Source organism: Adiantum capillus-veneris, chromosome 21 (assembly GCF_014529385.1).
Source record: "Adiantum capillus-veneris isolate H3 chromosome 21, ASM1452938v2, whole genome shotgun sequence".
Lineage (NCBI taxonomy): Eukaryota > Viridiplantae > Streptophyta > Polypodiopsida > Polypodiales > Pteridaceae > Adiantum > Adiantum capillus-veneris.
In genome coordinates, this window is record NC_140951.1 from 41,172,903 (window position 1) to 41,186,109 (window position 13,207).

The window sequence follows — 13,207 nt, forward strand, 5'->3', positions numbered from 1 at the left end:
CAGGCCTTTGCTAAATGGCCCATTTGTCTGCAAATGAAGCACTGATTTGGGAGACATGAATATTCCACTCTGTCTGATCCAACCCCCACTCACACGAGGTAGTAGTATCACCTTCGGGAGGGAGAGTGTCTCTCGAACAACCACCTGCACAGTAGGTAAAACCTACGGCCTTGGCCACAACTGAAGCTGTTGTGCGCGGAGACCCCAGAATTGTCCCAAACATGGAACCAATCCTTGGGAGAAGAGGTACTCTCTCCTCGGGCCTAGGAAGCAAACCGAGATAGCCAAGTCGGCCTCCTCAAGCACATCTGTAGTTGGGTCGAAACCATGATGCCATCGTCTGAAGTAGGCTCGAGCTGCTCGGATACCGAGCGGGCTCATCGATATCACCTTGGCCGTCATCTCTGGAGACTCGAACTCTATCTGATAGTACCCTCTCCCGAGGATTTGGACATCGGTGATCTTGCTTACATTGGAGAGGAGTCGGGCCTGGAGTAAATCCCAAACCTCTCCACGGCTGGGTCGAGTGCCAATAATCTTGCGGATAAATTGGGGGGGGGGGGGGGGGGGGGGGGGGAGGGGGGTTGTCACTGTACGAAACGAGGAGGAGGGGGGCGGGCAGGAGGGCTGCGAGGGGGATAGCAGCCAGCAGGGCCACACACAGCAAGGGGAGGGACGGGCTGAGGACAGGCGGGCAGGGGGGAGCAGCGCGAAGGGAGAGGGAGGGGTCGGCGGGAAGGGCAGCGTGAGGGGGCTGGTTAGCGAGCACGCAGGGGGGCAATGTGGCGCAGGGGGAGGGGGTAACGGCAGCGTGCAGGGGTGGGCGAGGAGAGAGCAGTGCGCGAGAGGGCAAGCGATGGCGATGGCAGGCTAGGGGGGTTCGCAGCAGCAGTGAGCCAGTTCTATCTTGCAATAGTTAAGAACTGATCTAGTAAAACATTTTCAGGGGAAGAGGCTGTGTAGGTGTGATCTGTGTTTCCTGAATGCTAGAGATCATGTCTGAGATCCGGCTCCTCTTACTTTGTGAGAGGTAGATGGAAGGGGAGTCAAGGTCATACTAGAATCGTGGTAAGTGCTCTACGTTCAAGCCATGTGCATTGAACAGGTGGATGGAAGGAGAGTCAAGGTCATACCAGAACTGCGGGTAATGCTCTATCACCAAGCCATGTGCGTTGAACTACTGCGTCGCTTGCAAATACCATGATCATGCTCTACCTCGGCATCAAGCCAATTGAGTAATGCATCCAAACATGTCCTTCCATACCACGTGCAGATCAAAGATCTTATTGTCTTGCCTATTTATAAGATCCAAAAGAATCTCAATCCTCTGTGTATAAAGTCCCTCATGTGTCCAGACGTATTGTCTACAGTTCGTCCAAGAGGTATAAGGCCCCCTCCGGCTAGAAGACCTCGTCTGTGAGGCAATCCCCACACCTCGTGGTCTGTAAGCACGGTTCAACTAGTCAACTAACATGGGGGACAAGGTAGATCTACTTGATAAACCATGTGTAGAACAACTTCCATGAGGGTATGTACATTGGAGAGTAACCGGACAAGATGACTAGTTCGTGTTGGATCCACAACACATCTCCACCGCTTGCCAAGCGTCACCATCTGGAGCCAAGTAGACATTCTCTCGTCATCTCCCAAAGATAACAATTACTCGGATATAGAGTCTAGACTTCGGCCCACCATTCTTGCAATTCATCCTCCTGTTAAAGCCGAACCACCGTATCGCTATTGGTGTCACGAGGCATGAGACTCCAGACCTCACCTTGCAGAGTGTGTACAGAGGGGTCAAGGTCTTTCCGAGGCTGAGGGACACAGCACAAGAACCTCCCTGGGATCAGATCTATAGTCTGATGCAGGACTACACTGCTTCAAAGGCCCCGACAGCTGAAGATCCGGACCATCCAAGGTATGAGGCCCATAATATCAGTCTTCTCTTTAGTAAAAAACGTAGATACAGCGTACATCTCTTTACCAGCAAAAACAGAAATTCTGTGGTGACAACCTGCCATAGGTCTGCATTGCCTTTCCAAGCAGGGTACCATGGAAACACACATCCTCATGAGAGACAAAAACGCAATTGCATCACCTCCTTAAGGCTGAAGATTGCAGATCTAGAAGAATAAGCAAGCACGTTTTTTTGAGTCCAACTGAATTAATATAACTGCTTAGAGATGCTTATTTTTACACTCCCCTTTTTTGGAGTCCAACTGAATTAATACAACTGCTTAGAGATGCATATTTCTTACACTCCCCTTATCAAGACAACTGTATGTTCAGAAAATGAACTGCAAGTAGTTGAATTATTGTGGCTTGAAAATGTTGGAAAGTCTCTGCAGAGAGGATGGATACATTAAGGTTTAACTCCTTTATTTTCTCTTTTTGAAGTGATCTTGTTTGGTATTTAGAGTTCACATTTTGAGGGCGGTTTTAGAATTTTAGGGGAGTTCGTATTCGAAGCATATCTAGCATTGTTGAACTGGAATGAAAATCTAAATAGTTGTTTTTGTTTTGGTAATACAGTGCGGCTCTAGCGTGGTTTTCATCCTATCCGGCATGGTATGATTGCAATTCAGAAGCGTTTGCACAAGGTGAGGCCCAAACTGTTTCCACTTTTGCTCAGCAAGTCAGCTTGGAACGGTCAGAGAATGTGCCAGTTATGGAGCCATCTGGCAAGTTGTATATGCTGGAAAGGGAAATCAATAGCAGCTGCTCGCAGGTCAGCACTGATAACACAGCAACACAGCTACAACTTGTACGAGGTTTCCAAGGACTTACCAAATTTTTGGTCTTGTAGATTGATACTTCACATCCAGTTTGGGGTAGAGGGGATAATTATGTGGCTGGAAAAGAGAAGCGCAAGCAGCTACTGTTAATGCTTTGCCAGCATGAAGCAGAGAGGCTCCATACCTGGGCAAATCCTCTCAGGTATTATGCCTATTCAAAAGTATATCTAGAGTTTTTGAACTGGAATGTTGATAATAAGCTTGTTTTTCATTCGGAAGCAGAGACAGTCAACCAGCTCGTCTGCGTATCAGTTCTGATCGTTGGATAGACTTTGTTAGAACAGCTTGGTCTGTTGATCCCCACATTGCATTTGCTCTTGCAGCAAGATTTCCAGCAGTAGGGTCTTTAAGGGCCGAAGTAACATCGTTGGTGCAGGTATTTTGCGTTTCTGACATAGATTTTCAAGACTGTTTGGTTAATTCTATATTTTATTGACAGTAAATGCCTTTGAGAATGCTAGCAGGAGCACATTGGTGACATTTATGATATCCCAGAGGCCCTCCCCTATTTTGTCACTCCTAAGGCTGCAGAAGAGAATTCATCAATATTGCAACGATTGGCACACTGGGCTCCCTGTTCCATCACTAGTGCATTGGAGTTCTTAACCCCTGCCTACAAAGGACATCCACGAATCATGGCTTTTGTCCTCCGTGTCTTGGAGTCGTACCCTCCTGAGAGTGTCACCTTTTTTATGCCTCAATTAGTGCAGAGTCTTCGTTATGATGATGGTGTAAGCCCCTTTTTACATGCTTAGAACTAGTACTATAATTTTTGGCACTATTTTCTAATCACAAGATTATCTTGCAGGGCTTATTTGAACAATATTTGATAACGGCTGCACAGAGGAGCTATCTCTTTGCTCATATATTAATCTGGCAGCTTCAGGTCGACTCAGTGCACCCATTCAATTTTCTTGAGCCCTTGCCAGCTTTGTACATTCTAATATATAGCCTTTTCATCGAAAGGCCTTACTTGATGCAGGTCAATAGATCTAAGATTGTCATTTTTTATGTTTTCTGAGGGCATTTCAGGGCGAGGAGCCTCTATCCAATGAAGATGTTGGGAAAGAACAGATCCAGGTGAAATTCAAAGAGCTTGTTTTTTCAGTTAGATTATATTCTATCATTGCCAGCATTGGAAAAGAAGCAGACAAGCATTATGTATTCTCTGTTGAAGCAAATTACATGTATTGTGGCTGCATCTATTGGCTGTTCTTATCGTCAATTTTTCTTTTGTTAAGTGTAGTCTTATCAGCCTAGCATAACGAAATTAGGATAGGAAAGAGCAAGCACAAGGAAAAATATGTTATTTAAGTGATTAGAAAGGGAGATTGTAGTACAGATGAGCATTGTAAGTTTCCTGCCAGTTTCGAGGGCTATAAGCTGCTTCACAGAAAGAAGAAGATTCAAGTAACTCTGCTTTTTTGTTCAGTCTTACAAAACTATGACTTTGATCGTAGGCAAGGCCCGTGCGATGCATCTCAAAGGCAGTTCACTTCTCTCTCTCTCTCTCTTTCTTTTTCCCACCTAAAAGCTCTCTCTCTCCCCCCCCCCCCCCCCCCCGCGCCCAAAGAGAAAATCTTCTATTAAAATAAACATCTCAAGGCCATGGCCTCAAGAAAAAATGTACAAAAGCCGTCACCTCAGAGGTGTGATCTCAAAACTGTCTATAAGTAGACAATGAATGACCAAGTCTATTTCTTGGTTTTCAAAGAAATTCTTTCAGATCTCCTAACATATACATTCTTTTGTGATCCAAGAGGGGGAAAATTCTCTTCAAATTGTGCCATATGCACAATAAGGAACATCGTCACTATTAAAACTGCATGATGACACAACAGAGTTCCCAGGTACCCTAATGGGTCCAAGAGATGCAGGTGGTAGCGTTGCTAAAGAAGATGACTCAATAAAATCCTTTGGAACCCTAATGGCGTCAGGATATGCGGGTGGTATCTATGCTGAAGAAGGTGAAGAAGCCTATAGAGATCTTGGGGCGGACCGGAGGCGCCTTTGTCTACCTCATCACTCCTCCCGCATAACCTAAAAAGGTCCGGGCCGGGAGATATAGAGGCCTTTTACAATCAAACGCCTTCCAGACCGCAGCTTGCGTCGTTTGGAGGTCTTGAGAGTAACTCCCAGCTCAAACTTCTTAATACTCCCCTTGTAAATAACCATCCCGGTTTGGGCCATGAGTAAAAACAACACTTTTCAATCATTCAATACTCCCCCCGCAAATAACCACAAAGGTCCGTGCCATGAGTATGAACAAGCATTCTCAAACATCATTTCTCACTACTCCATGTGGGAGTAAAAATTACCAATCATTGAAACCAATATCAAAACCCGAGTCAGACAGTTCGAATCGGCATCAAGATAGGCTCAAAACAGATACCATCCATTTCAAACAAATTCCAAACAGGATCACCAAACAAGTTCTCAAACAAATTCTCAGACAAAATTCAAACTTAAAAAGCAATCTCGATATCAGTCGAGCTCGAAAGTCGCCTGACTTTCCATCTCAAAACCTGCACCAAAATTAGGGTCGTAGGCGACCACAACATGGTCCATCAGCTCTTGGACAGACAGTGTTCCTCTGGCGGCGATGGTAGTCCCAAGACATAGCAATCACACTGGACCTCCAAGGTTAGCAACAAGAGACACTTGCTGAGAGACGTCTAAAGACTGCAAGTTGTAATCTGCTAGGGTTTCCATGGGAAGCATTTCAGGATACCCCACTCTACCAAAAAGCTGCCAGAAACCATATAACTTGGGGCAAAAATTTTCTTGAAAGCTTGCCAAGTCCTTGGAGTGTATGGCTTGGTAGCTAAAAACTTTAGCCACTACATGGCACTGCCTCCGAGAAAAACTGCAGCTTGAAAGAAATCTTGGATCCTTCTCTTGCAAGTGATCTTTATGGCTTATGCCCTGTAAGACAGAGCGAAAGCGCCGATTTGCTCTGTCTGCTCTTTGGTGGGACTGGTATTGTCACAAACTGATGACGTGGTAGGACTTTATCAAGTTGTTCCAACTTATGGACAACTGTTGAGGGGACTAGGCTTTGAAAAAAAGTGCGTAAGAATCTGCTGATGTGGCTGCTCTACAGACGGTCGCGATTTACGTTGGCAGCCATATGGACTGTTGCAAAACGCGTTGGCTGTTGACGTGGCTTGATTGTACGGATTTCCGCAAATTGCGCTGGTGCTTTTTGCTGGCAGATTTTGGGAAGCAATTGTTTTTGGAATTCATTGCTTTTGAGTTTAATGCTGGCTCTGCTTTTAGCAACCCTTGTAATCTTTATAAGTGACCAAAGGGGGCTCACTTCTCAGAGCATCTGGACGCAGAATCTGAGAGCGAGCACCCGCGGGATCTGGTCAAAGATTAATATAAAAAGAAATGCCAAAAGGGGTGCCAGTCTTTGGGGCTGATACCTTTGGGCATGGAACTCCGCCGGGCCGTGTCGACTCTCTCTCTCTCTCTCCATTGAAGTTCAGTGATTATGAAGTTTCTGTTCATGTGTTGCTATTGATTTCTTGCTTGGAGTGTCCAAGCTGGTTACATGTATGCTTTCAGAAAAGCACACGCCTGAAGCTCTGATACCACTGTCACAAGACGGGCAAAAGAACAGACTGAACAGGCTTTAAATACTTCAATAACAATTGAACTGAAAGAAAGAGAGAGCACATGCGACATAGAGTGGCGGAATTCCACCCTAGAGAGTATTGGCCCCAAACCTTGGCACCCCTTTCCGTATTTCTTTATATTACTTGAACTCAGTACAATGCAGGTACTCTCGCTCTGCACCTTCTCACCGAAGCGTGCCAGAGACTGAGCCCTGTATACTTATTTAAAGGCCCTTGGCCTTGAAAAGCAGTTTACATGAAAAGCTTGAAACTCAAAAGCAACTGGCTTAAAAACAGATGCTCAAAAGCTGCCAGCGCAAGAGCTGAAATCCGTACAGCTTTGCCACGTCGGCAGTCAATGTAAAACGCGGAAATCCATACAGCTTTGCCACGTTAGCAGGCTATCGTAAAACCCGGAATTCCGTACAGGATGCCGCGTTCTCAGCCCGTTTTGCGGGATGTCCGTACAGCAAGTGCCACGTTATCAATTGTGTGTGCACTGGTCCTTTATTTTAATGCCTTCATGTCACTTGCGGCCGATCGGACGGGGCCCCATAAGTTGGTGGGAACTTCTTCCGCTTCTTCTTCTTCTTCTACTGCTTCTGCTTCTTAGGGTTTATGCCCCTCGGCCGGGATCTGCAAGTCGGCTCCGTTCTTCAGTGGCTTGACACGTCAGCAATTTGTGACAGCTAAATTGAATGATTGAAACACGGTTTTCAATGTTAACTATGTCACAAGACTGCGCACCATGCGCCAATAGAAAAGAACAGAATGAACATACTTTTAGCACTTAATAACAACTGAACCGAAAGAGAGAGACGACACACGACACGCGTGGCGGAATTCCATCCCAGTGAGTATTGGCCCCAAATTTTGGCACTACTTTGGGTATTTCTTTATATTGCATCAACACAGTACAAGCCGGTACTCCATGCGCTGCACCTTCTCCCAGAAGTGTGTTAGAGAATGAGCCCTAGCCTCATATTTTAAGGCCCTTGGCCATTAAAAGCAGTTTGCATGAAAAGCTTTAAACTCAAAAGCAATTGGTCAAAAAGTGCAAAAAGCTACCAGCGCGTTTTGCGGAAATCCGTATAGTTGCCACGTCATCGGCGTAAAACGTGGAAATCCGTACAATTGCCACATCAGCTCTGTCAGCGGAAATTGTGGAAATCCGTACATCTGCCACGTCAGCATGACAATGTGAAATCAGGGATTCCTTATAGCTGTGCCACGTGAAGAGTTCCCCACGCAATTCTTGTTCTAGGGTTTAGGCCCCTCGGCCGGGATCTGGAAGTCGGTTCATTCTTCAATGGCTTGACACGTCAACAATTTGTGACATTCTCCCTTCTTGAAAGAGAGTAATTGTCCGCAATTACAGCATATCTGCAAAACAACTCAAGTTAGCTCAAAAATTTTCGAGGAAAATTCCGAGAGACAATCCGTTTGCTTTTTTTGTTAAGGAGTTGGCTTCTCCTTTTGACTCTTTTGATCAAGGAGTTGGCTTCTCCTTTCGTCCAGATCGGAACTCTTGATATTGCAGCGTAGTAAAATTAGCCATCACACCAAGAACGTACTGATCTTCCACGGGTGTCTTGATGCACTAAAATTACATACTTAGGCAATCTCATTTAATTAGGAATATTCAGTGGTTGGCACATGGCAATGCAACACAAATGCTCACATATGCATGTTACAAGACACAACGAAAAACGCCGTTGAGCACTCCCCTGAGACAAACGGTCTGCGGTATGAAGCTACTCAACGACTACCTCGTCATCCCCCCCGCAAATAACCTGAAAGCTCCTGGCCATGAGCTGAGAGGATTGTACAACCAAACGCTCCCCAGACCGCAGCGTGCATCGCTTAAAGGTTCAAGCATACAACCAAACGCTCCCCAGACATCCCGTTTGCGTCGTTCGGAGGGTTTCTAGCATACAACGAAACGCTCCCCAGACATCCCGTCTGCATCGTTCCGAGGTTTTCAAGCATACAAAGAAACGCTCTCCAAACATTCTGTCTGCGTCGTTTCGAGGTTCAAACAATACCAAAACAACATTTCTCACTATTGTACCCGAGAGTAAAATCACCAATCAATGAAACCAGTATTAAAACCAGAGTCAAACATTTTAAATCGGCACCAAAACATGTGCAAAACAGATACCATCCATTTCAAACAAATTCCAAACAGGATCACCAAACAAGTTCCAAATAGAACTCAAACTTAAAAAGCAATCTCCACATCAGTAGAGCTCGAAAAGTCGACTGACTTTCCATCTTGAAACCTGCACCCAAAATTAGGGCTAGGTTCCTTCCACAAGGTCGTAGCCGACCCTAGTATGGTCCATCAGCTCTTGGACAGACAGTGTTCCTCTGGCAGCGATGGTAGTCCCAAGACATAGCAATCACATTGGACCTCCAAGGTTATCAACAAGAGACACCTGCTGAGAGACGTCTAACAACTACAAGCTGTAATGTGCTAGGGTTTCCGTGGTAAACATTTCAGGATACCCCACTCTGCTAGAAATTGCACTCCGAAGGAAGATATTAGAAACCATATAACTTCGGGCAAAAATTTTCTTGAAAGCTTGCCAAGTTCTTGGAGTGTGCAGTGTCACCAGCGTGTGACTTCTATCTATCCTTTTTGTTGATTTCTCTCTTATTATCTATTTACTTTCACTTTTTGGAAACACCCCTCGGGAAATCTAACTGCCCTGCATTGCATAGCTAGTGTGAAACTGTCCAGAGGGAGTCCAGGCTTGAGGGCAAGAGAGCACTAAGGTTGGACAAGGACTATGGTTAGCCAAGTGGGGTCATTGACTAGCCAAAGTGGAATCCTTTGCTACAGAGGCTACATTTCAGTTTTGGATGTGGCCGTAGTGTACAAAGAGGGTCGGATGACCTAGAAAGATACAATGGCAACATCTTCTAAAATTTAGGGAACTGCTATTTTGGGACCTGGAAATGTATTGACGTCATTACCTCTGGAATGACAAAGGGAACATTTTCTTGCTCTGCTGCAAAGTCAACTGACGCACCAATTGAGATATTTTTAGCCGGGAATGCCCAAAGTCGGAAAATGTGCCATGTGGCACTTTGTGAGCATTCTGCTACTCTTGGCCAGAGAGGGGGCGCCTAAAATGAGAGAGGAGGCTGATTTTCAGAATTGGTCACAGGTTAAGAGCTATGGAGTGCTTGCTTTCCCTCTTATGCACAGTGCGGTGCCAGGAGTGATGCCCTGCACGCTACGCACTGCCCTCTCTCTCCCCTTTGGCAGTATGTTATGCCCCACTAGTGGGCTCTTCATTTGACCAATGTACAGTTGTGTGGGTTCATGCGCGATTGCCGAGGCAAGAGCCTCTTGTACAGGTACTGGATTAGCTAGCGGCTAATCCCCCCGCAGGTACAGGTGAATTCGGAGAGGTTTCACGCCAGAAATCTCGTCCGATTCAAAGGGCAAGTAGCCCTACAGGTGCGGGAGCTCGAGGACTTGCTACGGATGCGACCGGCACGCGAATCGGAGCCTGAAACAGTAAATTACAGCCTGCTGTGTATTTTTGCAGGTTTATGGTTTTCGCCCTAAACGGACCCTAATACCCCCAGGAGGTTCGGGGACGCAAGAGGACCGTTGTACAGGCGATCTGGCGCATTTTCAGGGCTGAAAACAGAGAATTCAGTGTGCTGCAGATTCTCGCCAGGTTTTGCAAAGTGCCGGTATGCGTCGGGAAAGTCAGTCAATGCGTGGGAATACTGACTGTGAAGGGTCCTAGTACAGTTATGCTACCGAAATCAGGCCGGAACAGTTGAAATTCAGCCAAGTTTGTGCGGGGCAGCTTGTAGGGATCCACAACATTTATTCCCTCTTTTGAACAATAAAGAAATACCGAAAGGGGCGCCTAAGTTAGGGGCCAATCTGGTGTCGGTCTTCTCATACAGGTGCATTCTAGCATCTGTATCCCATTCCCCTCTCTTGTGTCACTACAGCGCAGGTATAATAGACGACTAATAATGGGTGAAAGCTAAATCAAGGTTTAAAGTAAAGTCTACCACCCTTTTTGGATTGAACAGGCCGGTTACATGGTTCCATCGACGGGATTAAATCACTTTTTCCCATAGAAGTGAGCCTTGGTCAGTTTTGGGCTTGAAGACACAGGGGATCATAGACCTGACACAGGGAATTGTAATTATGGCTGACAGACCAGATGATGTGACTGAAGAGGTTTCCTCTTCACAGGGTCAACTGACACATGAAGTGGGCGAGTCCTCAAGACCACCACAGACGGATGATGATATATTCAGGACCCAGTTGGCTACTGCTGTGGCTATGTTCACACAAGTAATGCAGAACCCGAGGTTTTTAGCCTTTCTGCAACCTCCTGTTCCGTCTCAGCAAGTTGGGTCACTGGATCATATTCAAAAGCCTGTTAAGACTCGAGCACAGGTGATTCATACCGCACAGTCAATGGAAACACCTGTACACTTGACGGAGAACATGCAGTCTCCACAACCTGTGCCTAAGGTGCAAGAACAGGTGGCTGAGATACCAGTCTTTCAAGCTGTACCAGTCCAGCTAGCCACTTTTCAGCAGCCTATAGCTGGTTCTAATGGGCAGGGAAGCAACCTACAGTCTATGCAACAGGTCTTCCCACCACCTTCAGTACACCCTAGCTATTTTGGAGGTGGATCGGTATTCCAGAGCATCGCTCGTCATGCACCTGGAAATCAGTTTTACACGCCAGGAACTATGCTCCTATTACAGAAGGTTTATCCGAAATTTCGCTGAGATTGCTTCATCTTTACATGCTCTTTAATAGAAGGCAGTCACCTTTAGATGGACACAGAAAGAGATTTCAGCTTTTAATCTCTTAAAGGAAAAGATGACTTCAAATCCAGTCATTGTGTTGCCAGATCTTAGGAAGTCATTTGTGGTCCAGTGTGATGCCTGTGGTAGTAGCATTGGTGCAGTGCTAATGCAAGATGGCAGGGTAGTAGCCTATGAGAGCAGAATTTTGCAAGGGCCAGAGATGACCATGCAGGTCTATGAGAAAGAGTTACTGGCTGTGATTCATGTGCTCTTAAGTTGGAAACACGACCTGCTAGGTGCAGATTTCGTTGTCCAAACGGACCATCAGACCTTGCGATACTTCTTGACACAGACAAAGTTATCTGAGAAGCATATGCGATGGGCAAATATCTTGTCCATGTTCCATTTTCAGATTGTGCATGTGGAAGGCAAGAAGAACGTTCTGGCTGGTGCCTTTTCAAGGAAGCCACAAATTTCAGCGTTGTCGATTCCTTATCATCATGAACTTGATGATATGAGAGAACAGTATGCAAATGATGAAGATTTTGCAAGGGTCTTCGAGCAGCTAATGGATGGACAACGTCATGAACACTATCTTCTTAAAGACGGGTTCATGATGATGCATGGCAGATTGTGTGTCACAAAGCCATTGCGACGCAAAGTTATGGAAGAGAGTCATGTCCCACCGTATGTAGGGCATCGTGGTATTGATGCTACAGTCAAAGCGGTTGAGACATTCTTCTATTGGCCTACATTGAGAAGGGATGTGGATGCCTTTGTGCGAGAATGCCTAATTTGCCAGAAGGTCAAGTTTGACAGGCAAAAGGCACTAGGGTTATTGCAACCACTACCTATTCTAGATAAACCATGGGAAAGTATTGCTATGGATTTTATCTTTGATCTTCCGAGAACGCAGACAGGGAACGATGGTATTTGGACCATTATTTGCAGATTCAGCAAACAGGCCCATTTTATTCCTGTCAGGAAGAAGATAAAGCCAGATCAGATGGCACGCTTGTTTATGAGCAATATTTTCAAGTATCATGGCATGCCACAGTCGATTGTTAGCGACCGTGATCCACGCATGACAAGTTTGTTCTGGAGAGGCTTATTTGAGAATATGGGCACCACGCTCAAATTCTCTTCGTCATTTCATCCTCAAACAGCTGGGCAGTCAGAAGAGGCAAATTCTACTGTCCTAGATCTGCTGAAGTGTTATGTGTCAGAGCATAAAGGAAAGTGGGAGCAGTATTTGCCATTGGTGGAGTATGCATACAATAATACAGTGCATTCATCAACTGGAAAGTGTCACCAGCGTGTGACTACTATCTATCCTTTTTGTTGATTTCTTTCTTATTATTTGTTTACTCACACTTTTTGGAAACACCCCTCGGGAAATCTAATTGCCCTGCATTGCATAGCTAGTGTGGAACTGTCCAGAGGGAGTCCAGGCCTGAGGGCAAGAGAGCACTAAGGTTGGACAAAGACTATGGTTAGCCAAAGTGGGGTCATTGACTAGCCAAAGTGGAATCCTTTGCTACAGAGGCTACATTTCAGTTCTGGATGTGGCCACAGTGTACAAAGAGAGTCTGATGACCTAGAAAGATACAATGGCAGCATCTCCTAAAATTTAGGGAACTGCTATTTTGGGACCTGAAAATGTCGTCGCGTCATTACGTGCAGTTTGACATGGGGATCATTTTGTTACTCTGTGGCCAAGTCAACAGAGGCTGCAGGTGAGATATTTTTAGACCCGAGGGTCTAGAGCGGGAAAATGCACAAATGAGTGACACTTGGCACTCTGAGGCCAGTTTACTACTTATAGAGAAGGCAAAAACGTGATTTATAGCTGGGAGGCTCATTTTGCAAGTGTCTGTCACAGGTTGAGAGCTATGGAGTGCTTGCTTTCCCTCCTATGTGCAGTGCGTTGCCAAGAGTGATGCCCTGCACGCTACGCACTGCCCTCTCTCTCCCCTTTGGCAGTATGTTAT

General features: G+C 45.8%; 1 protein-coding gene across 2 annotated transcripts in view; it reads left to right on the top strand.

Moving 5' to 3' along the window:
- LOC147430839 (Phosphatidylinositol 3- and 4-kinase family protein) overlaps positions 1–13,207 on the top strand; it is a 71,854-nt gene that overhangs the window by 24,192 nt on the left and 34,455 nt on the right. Inside the window, exons 15-20 of one of the 2 annotated variants that reach the window (XM_086493379.1) lie at positions 2,533–2,728; positions 2,807–2,937; positions 3,015–3,171; positions 3,260–3,526; positions 3,604–3,681; positions 3,828–3,875. In XM_086493379.1, the coding sequence (XP_086349505.1) occupies positions 2,533–2,728; positions 2,807–2,937; positions 3,015–3,171; positions 3,260–3,526; positions 3,604–3,681; positions 3,828–3,875 (877 nt within the window). The remainder of the gene's footprint in view (positions 1–2,532; positions 2,729–2,806; positions 2,938–3,014; positions 3,172–3,259; positions 3,527–3,603; positions 3,682–3,827; positions 3,876–13,207) is intronic. The other variant, XM_086493380.1, reaches the window with a different exon arrangement.